At 32.5% G+C, this 9,132-nt stretch overlaps 1 protein-coding gene across 1 annotated transcript; it reads left to right on the forward strand.

Annotated features, from left to right (window-relative positions):
* Positions 1–3,499: 3,499 nt before the first annotated feature.
* Positions 3,500–5,863, forward strand: LOC105119670 (gibberellin 2-beta-dioxygenase 8-like). The gene is made up of 4 exons (XM_011017834.1): positions 3,500–3,574; positions 3,693–3,958; positions 4,270–4,591; positions 5,589–5,863. Exons 1-4 carry the CDS (start codon positions 3,500–3,502, stop codon positions 5,817–5,819), a joined length of 894 nt encoding a protein of 297 aa, XP_011016136.1. The 3' UTR covers positions 5,820–5,863.
* Positions 5,864–9,132: the final 3,269 nt, after the last annotated feature.

Consider the following 9,132-nt stretch of genomic DNA (forward strand, 5'->3'; position numbering starts at 1 on the left):
TCCCTCATCAGCCATCAACGAAAGACAAAACCACCGTCATTAGAATCCTCTCTCTCAGATCTACCAAAATCAACCATCTTTTAGCTGGAATCTGGCCGAAAAATTTCGCCGGCTCCAACAGTTACTGCGGGTGAGACACACTATTTCAAGAAATCCGAGGGTATTTCAGTCTTTTACTTATACAATGACATTCATGTAATTTTTTATGATTTTTTATAGTATTTTTGATATTTATATATATAAATACTTGTAAATTTTTTTGCATGTATGAAAAACAAAAATGAACAAAAATAAATTTAAAATAAATAACGACGCGGGTCCAACACCCATTTTATCATGTCACTTTTTATGGGTTCAAAACCCGATTCTCAAGTATGGATATACCCATTTCTCAATGATATCAAAATAATTTTTGTTTTATAAAATAAATATTATTTGTCGACACGTCTCTTTTATTTACAGAAAAGGACCGATGTCAAAAATTTAAATAACGAATATGAATTATATCTATTATTATTTATTTTGGTAAATCAGACGTAACTCTTCTTTTTAGGGACAAACATCGATATTTTAGACAAAGTCTCTTAGTTTTTGGGATTGATGTCATTTTTAACGTGTCTCCTATTTTTTTTAGGGACCGGCGTTAACCATGTTAAAAAATTTGCAAATAAGCTCAAAATATAATAACATTTGAATCAAATAAAAAACACACAAGTAAAGGTAACCTTTCTCTAAAAGGATGTTTTAAGGGTGATGTTTACCTTTCCTTAATCATAACTAACCTAGTACCTGAATCTCTGGAACCAGTGTCTAATTTTGAATTTTTAGTTCCCTCAAATTACTATATGGTGATTCCAATAAAAATCTTTATTTCCCTTAACCAATAAAAAAAACATTATTCTTTTTGTTAAACAAACTAAAAAAGAGTGGAGTCATCGCCCGACGTCGTGTAGGTACATTTCTTAAAGAAATTTTTAGTTTTTATATATTTACGTATACTAAATTTGTTTTGAGTTTGGTTCTTTATTTTGGTTTGTTTCCAGGTTAACTTGGTTGGGTCAACTTATTCGAGTCAAAATTGGGTCAATTAGTAAGCCTTGTTTGATTTGCTGAAATTTTTTTTTTCTGTTAAGGTTTCTTTGGTTTAAGAATGTGTTTTGGGTAGTTTTTATTTCAAGAAAAATTGGGTTTTTTTTGTTATCAAATATGACCTTACTAAAAAATATATAATTGAAAATAATAGAAAATATCTTTTTGTGTGTTGCGTACGACCAAGTCTATAAAAAAAAATTAAAAAAATCATTTTTTTGTTTAAAATATAGATATATAAAAATACATGTTGTGTTTTAGCTTTTTTTTTTTACAAAATATATATTATCATGCATATTAGATCTAATAATTAGTTGATTAGATCCATGAGAACTTGATCAATATTTCAATAACTCCTATAAATTTTATTTCATGAAATTAATGGTCAATATTTTGGTATAAATATTGGATCTATAAGAAAGTTGGTATTTAAATGTCAGGAGTTAATCAGAAAATTCTCAAAATTATTTTAAATATTCATCAATTTTAACTAGAAATATTTTTTATCGCAATATATGAATGGCAAAAAAACCTTTCTATAAGAATTCATTTGAGCATACGAGCTTATAATAAATTTCAAAATGTCAAATTTACTCACACGAATGAATCTTCATCCTAAACCATAGACAAACTATCGGTTAGGAATTCATCAAAACCTTAAGATCACATTTAGGCTACACAATATAGCTTATATCAAGTATGGTACGACAAGGGTGCTAATATCTTTTCTAGTCATAATCAGTCATTTATCCTTAGAATCTCTAATAATATCAATATATTAGGGTTTCTTAATAATTATAAATCAAACAACTAAATTATAACTCTTTGACTTATTAATATTGCACGTCCACATGTAACATTGTTTTTTACGCTTCCTTGCCTAACAAATCTATTGTACATAAATAGTAGTTAAAGTATGGTAAAGTGGATTTGATCTATATCTAAAATTCTATACAAAAGTAAATAAGAAAAGAAATATGGAATATTAAAAAAGATAGGAATGGGTTCACATCTCTTATATTTAATTATATCCAATGGCAGTATGGGCTCAGTTGGGCTTTAGCCTAGGTCAAGATTTTTTTAATATTTTTTAACTAGTTTTATATAAAGAAAATTTATAATTCTCAATTAAGATATTAAAAAATTCTAAAATTTTACATGAAGCCTTTAATATGATATTTTAACTTGGGTTAAAATTTAATAATTTTTGGATAAATTCAGAAATTTAATAAAAAATTATAATTTGACCAGTTTTACGTTATTGGATATAATTTTCAATCCAACCATCATATTGAGCTGAAATTTTACATGGAATCTCAAAATATATTAAATAAACTTTGGTAAAAATTTTAGAATGATAGATTTTGGTAATGCTAACACAAAAAAACATCAAATAAAAGCAAAACAACTTAGTAAGGGTAAAATGATTATTTAACATTAAAAAATAAAATAAAATAGTTATTTCTTCCTTTTATATGTTGTTGACTGGGTAGAAGCAGAATAGAAAAAGAAAAAAAATAGGTGAGAAAGAAAAGTAGGGAAAAAAAACAAAAACATATTCAAAAAAAGAAAAGAAAAGTGAGAGAATAACCTTGTAAACTTAGAAAGTTTAATTTATAAAATACTAATTTAAAAAAGAATCAAGTGGATAAAGGAGGAATTGAGAGAGAAAATAATTTAATTATTTTATTTTTTAGTTGATGTGAGATTGTTATTTTATTTTGATTGAGGGGTTGTTACAATATCGATTCAGATTTAATTATAGATGAATTATATTTTACAAAACATCAAAAAAATATAAATTTAATAGTGAGTTTATTTTTATTTTAACTTTAATTTTATATATTTTCAAATTTATTTTTAATATTTTAGGTAGTGTATTTGAATTAAAATTTTGCTATTAATTTTAATAACCTAGGATAAGAAATTTTATTTACTTCACCCTTAATCATATCTAAAATCAATATAGAGTATGGTAAGGTGAATCTCATGCATAATCAATATATCTATAATTCCATGTAAGAGTAAAAAAGTAAATAAGACATTGCCACAGTGGGTCCATGAAGAGGATAGGATTGGATTGACATCTCTTATGTCTGGTCATATCTGAAATAGTTTCCTTTATTTTCGAAACGATGTTTTCGTCCAAGATAGATGTATTATGTCCGAAAACAGATGAATCAAGACGTCGATGTGTCCGGTCACACATTGCCACGGTGGGTGCATGGAAGCGGCTCCCACACCCCCCAAGGAAATACGCGCTTGCATGACATTACGAAGTTTGTATTAGACTGCACTCCCACGTTGCCTTGCTTTATATAAACTGAAGAATGACTCGTTTTACTTTTAAAATCTGAGAAACATCACATTCTTTCCTTCACCCTCATTCGTCCCTCTCCCCTTCATAACAATGGATCCTCCATTTGAAGAGAAATACAAATCCCTCTTAACCAATGGTACTCTATTATCAAAAGACAAGGATGATGTTATAATGAGTTATTACGAGGAGCATGAGCTGCCTATCATAGATCTTCACCGTTTGACTCTCTCCTTCTCGGAAAGAGAGCAATGTATAAAAGAGATAAGGCGGGCTGCACGTGAAGGCTGCTCGTGAATGGGGCTTCTTTCAAGTTGTGAATCATGGGATTCCACAGGAGATTTTGGAGCGCATTCAACTGGAGCAAAGGAAGCTTTTCCATCATCCATTCAGCAAAAAGGCTGAAGAAAACATTTTGAATTTGTCTGAAAACAATGGTTACAGATGGGGTAACCATACAGCCACTTGTTTGAGGCAGATATCATGGTCAGAGGCCTTCCACATGCCTCTTACAGATATTTCAAAAATTGGTGGTGACAACAAGAGTCTCAGGTGCTGTTAAATTTCCCATTACAGCTAAATAATGCAGCTTATGGACTAAACATATTAAGGATTTCTTACCGATCTAATTTAATTTTGAGGTTATCTGGATAAGCTCATAAATGCAAGGTGTATCCAATGGTTTACCAATTACCTTAGCTTGGGTGATTAAGTGAAAATGAACTATATCAATAGGGAGTGCCTCCTACTGTAAATCGTCATTACAACCTAATATCTTGTACACATATATTTGGTTATGCATGTATTGTTTTTAATTGAACTTATTTCTAATCTTTCCAACATTCCTTCATCTTAATTTACAGAGAGAGCATTGAAGCTTACGCAGCAACAGCTGAGAAATTGGCTAAAGAGATGACAGAGATTCTAGCTGAGAATCTGGATGTTTCCTCCACTTACTTTCAAGAGAATTGTCTGCCGGAAACTAATTATCTTCGAATGAACAGATATCCTCCATGTCCATTCTATTCTGAGGTGTTTGGCATACTGCCTCATACCGATAGCTGTTTCGTCAATGTATTAATTCAAGACCAGATTGGAGGATTGCAACTTTGGGTAAATGGAGAATGGATTAGCGTTAAACCTCATCCAGAAGCTCTACTAATTAATCTTGGTGACTTATTTCAGGTATGTTCCTATGAATTTGTGAAGATTGTTATTAGAGTCTAGATTGTTTTTAGGTATGTTCCCATAGTGTACAACTTCTTGTTTTTTTTTTTGGAATTATAAAACTCAAGCTAAATTATATTATTTAATATAATATTAGAGTCTAAAAAACAAAGTTTCAAGAGCTACGAACTTCAAAAAATGGTCTGCAAATGACCGGGAATGTTAGCAAACATAACCTACATTGAATAAATAAACTCTAGAAAAACAATATATAATGTTGACAATGAATCATCTACTATACATAAAACTTAATTTTTTAAAATAAAACGCAAACTAAACCAATACTTTTTATATATGTCCATATTAAAAAGAAAAAGAATTTAAAATAGATAAAACAGATGTGTCATGTGCTCTAATAGGCATGTGACCCCATCATACAAGGGCTTTCATTGATTTAAAAATTGGTGTGACTTGCTTACACTGTTGGGATATTAAGTGAAATCCTAATTATTTCTAAATAAAAAAATATTAGACTAATTAATCCAAATCATTATTTAACTAGTTAATTAGATTTTTTTATTAGATTATGATAGTTAGAAATTATTTAAAATTTAAAAAGTCTTGAATCAATCAATAGATAGATATTGTTAGTGAATCCCGTATTGAATAAATGAAATTTTAAGTATAATATATCAAGTTAATAATAAGTAATTCACCACAAAACTTAATTCTTTTTAATAAAATTCAAGAGTCTAAAAAAAAAAACAAAGTTTCTAGAGATCAAGCCACAATATATAAAGTTGGCAATAGACCACCAACCAAAAGATTTAAATCCTTTAAATATAATCGAAACTAAACTATTAGACTTAAATCTTGTTTTAAATAGAATCCAAACTACGTACACAATTGAATTTAAAATTCATAAATTTCGAATATTTTTTTATATAATTATTAAAAATTGAACTTTTAATATCGGTTGCATGTTTAATTCATGTTTGTGTTTGATGAAATGCAGGCATTGAGCAATGATGTTTACAAAAGCATTAGGCATCGGGTACTTGCCTCCAAACAAGTTGAAAGGCTTTCTTTGGCATATTTATATTGCCCCAGAAATGATGCTGTCATAGAGAGTGGAATGAAGCCATCAATTTATAGGAAGTTCACATTCGAAGAGTTGATGAAGCAAAATTCAAGGGATATTGAAGAAACAGGCTGCAAACTCGGGATCTCGAGGTTTCTCATGTGAATATGAGCATATTGTGCAAGAACATTTGATCAGGACTGAATAAAATTTTCTTACTAGTGCTGCTAAAAATATTTATCTGTCATGAAACAAGAATAGTAAATAAAGGTGGGAATGAGTCGCCTCATGAACAATTGTAACTTAATTGAGCATTTCAATATTTTCTATAATATTATATGAATAAAAATATTTCACGAGCGCTTTTTTTTTATAGGGAAACATTCTTCTGAAATAGTAAGTTATTGAACAACAGGTTTGTTTGTTTTTCAATTGGAGCAGGAAGTGGAATTTCTAGACCTCTTACGAACATGGACCTTAGTGATATTCAGCTATCACAACCAGTCCTTCGTTCTGCTTGCGCTAGAGCAAGCTAGCCCTCTTATGAACATGGACCTTAGTGATATTCAGCTATCATAACTAGTCCTTCATTCTGCTCGCATTAGAGCAAGCTAGGCCTCTTACAAACATGGACCTTAGTGATATTCAGCTATCATAACTAGTCCTTCATTCTGCTCGCATTAGAGCAAGCTAGGCCTCTTACAAACATGGACCTTAGTGATATTCAGCCATCATAACTAGTCCTTCATTTTGCTTGCACTAGAGCAAGCTAGACCTCTTACGAACATGGACCTTAGTGATATTCAGCTATCACAACCAGTCCTTCGTTCTGCTTGCGCTAGAGCAAGCTAGCCCTCTTATGAACATGGACCTTAGTGATATTCAGCTATCATAACTAGTCCTTCATTCTGCTCGCATTAGAGCAAGCTAGGCCTCTTACAAACATGGACCTTAGTGATATTCAGCTATCACAACCAGTCCTTCGTTCTGCTTGCGCTAGAGCAAGCTAGCCCTCTTATGAACATGGACCTTAGTGATATTCAGCTATCACAACCAGTCCTTCGTTCTGCTTGCGCTAGAGCAAGCTAGCCCTCTTATGAACATGGACCTTAGTGATATTCAGCTATCATAACTAGTCCTTCATTCTGCTCGCATTAGAGCAAGCTAGGCCTCTTACAAACATGGACCTTAGTGATATTCAGCCATCATAACTAGTCCTTCATTTTGCTTGCACTAGAGCAAGCTAGACCTCTTACGAACATGGACCTTAGTGATATTCAGCTATCACAACCAGTCCTTCGTTCTGCTTGCGCTAGAGCAAGCTAGCCCTCTTATGAACATGGACCTTAGTGATATTCAGCTATCATAACTAGTCCTTCATTCTGCTCGCATTAGAGCAAGCTAGGCCTCTTACAAACATGGACCTTAGTGATATTCAGCTATCACAACCAGTCCTTCGTTCTGCTTGCGCTAGAGCAAGCTAGCCCTCTTATGAACATGGACCTTAGTGATATTCAGCTATCACAACCAGTCCTTCGTTCTGCTTGCGCTAGAGCAAGCTAGCCCTCTTATGAACATGGACCTTAGTGATATTCAGCTATCATAACTAGTCCTTCATTCTGCTCGCATTAGAGCAAGCTAGGCCTCTTACAAACATGGACCTTAGTGATATTCAGCCATCATAACTAGTCCTTCATTTTGCTTGCACTAGAGCAAGCTAGACCTCTTACGAACATGGACCTTAGTGATATTCAGCTATCACAACCAGTCCTTCGTTCTGCTTGCGCTAGAGCAAGCTAGCCCTCTTATGAACATGGACCTTAGTGATATTCAGCTATCATAACTAGTCCTTCATTCTGCTCGCATTAGAGCAAGCTAGGCCTCTTACAAACATGGACCTTAGTGATATTCAGCTATCACAACCAGTCCTTCGTTCTGCTTGCGCTAGAGCAAGCTAGCCCTCTTATGAACATGGACCTTAGTGATATTCAGCTATCACAACCAGTCCTTCGTTCTGCTTGCGCTAGAGCAAGCTAGCCCTCTTATGAACATGGACCTTAGTGATATTCAGCTATCATAACTAGTCCTTCATTCTGCTCGCATTAGAGCAAGCTAGGCCTCTTACAAACATGGACCTTAGTGATATTCAGCCATCATAACTAGTCCTTCATTTTGCTTGCACTAGAGCAAGCTAGACCTCTTACGAACATGGACCTTAGTGATATTCAGCTATCACAACCAGTCCTTCGTTCTGCTTGCGCTAGAGCAAGCTAGCCCTCTTATGAACATGGACCTTAGTGATATTCAGCTATCATAACTAGTCCTTCATTCTGCTCGCATTAGAGCAAGCTAGGCCTCTTACAAACATGGACCTTAGTGATATTCAGCTATCACAACCAGTCCTTCGTTCTGCTTGCGCTAGAGCAAGCTAGCCCTCTTATGAACATGGACCTTAGTGATATTCAGCTATCACAACCAGTCCTTCGTTCTGCTTGCGCTAGAGCAAGCTAGCCCTCTTATGAACATGGACCTTAGTGATATTCAGCTATCATAACTAGTCCTTCATTCTGCTCGCATTAGAGCAAGCTAGGCCTCTTACAAACATGGACCTTAGTGATATTCAGCCATCATAACTAGTCCTTCATTTTGCTTGCACTAGAGCAAGCTAGACCTCTTACGAACATGGACCTTAGTGATATTCAGCTATCACAACCAGTCCTTCGTTCTGCTTGCGCTAGAGCAAGCTAGCCCTCTTATGAACATGGACCTTAGTGATATTCAGCTATCATAACTAGTCCTTCATTCTGCTCGCATTAGAGCAAGCTAGGCCTCTTATGTTAAAGAATTTTTATTAAAAAATAATTTCCAATAAGATTTTTACCTTAAAAATGAGTGGACAATACTTTTAATTTATCATTAATAATTTTTTTAAAAACAAATTTTCTAACATGTTGATCTTAATATATTGTACATATATAGTAGTTGGAGTATTGTGAAATGAATCTGATTCATAATAAATATCTACAACTTTTATATATAAATAAATAAAAAGGTATGGAATATTAAAGATAGAATTGAATTGACATCTCTTATATTATATCTAAAATTAGTATATAGGTGTTGGAGTTTGGTACATTGAATTTGATGCATAATCAATATCCGTAATTGTTATATACATGAACAAATAAAGAAAGAAGTATGGAATATTGAAGAAGATAGGATTGGATTGACATCTATTATTTCTGATCATATCTGAAATAGTTTCCTTTTGTTTTCAAATAAAATTTTCTTTTAAAATAAATATAAATAAAAAATAGAAAAAATTAAAGCCAAAGCAAATTTACTATACATATAGAAAGAATTTTACTATTCATTAAAATAGTATAATTATTATTTTTTTCCTTTCTAAAAATATCAATAGCCTTCATGTGGGGGTATTAAGATCTTTTTGCACAACTCATTATTAGTCATTAAAGGA

The sequence above is a fragment of the Populus euphratica genome, unplaced genomic scaffold, assembly GCF_000495115.2.
Source record: "Populus euphratica unplaced genomic scaffold, PopEup_1.0 scaffold3335.1, whole genome shotgun sequence".
Taxonomy (NCBI): Eukaryota; Viridiplantae; Streptophyta; class Magnoliopsida; order Malpighiales; family Salicaceae; genus Populus; species Populus euphratica.

Excerpts from the sequence above, each read along its gene's own strand:
- LOC105119670 (XM_011017834.1), top strand. The coding sequence starts at position 3,500 with ATGGATCCTCCATTTGAAGAGAAATACAAATCCCTCTTAACCAATGGT. Across the intron at positions 3,575-3,692 it reads TATCAAAAGACAAGGATGAT|GCTGCTCGTGAATGGGGCTT; the intron begins GTTATAATGAGT and ends CTGCACGTGAAG. Across the intron at positions 4,592-5,588 it reads ATCTTGGTGACTTATTTCAG|GCATTGAGCAATGATGTTTA; the intron begins GTATGTTCCTAT and ends GATGAAATGCAG.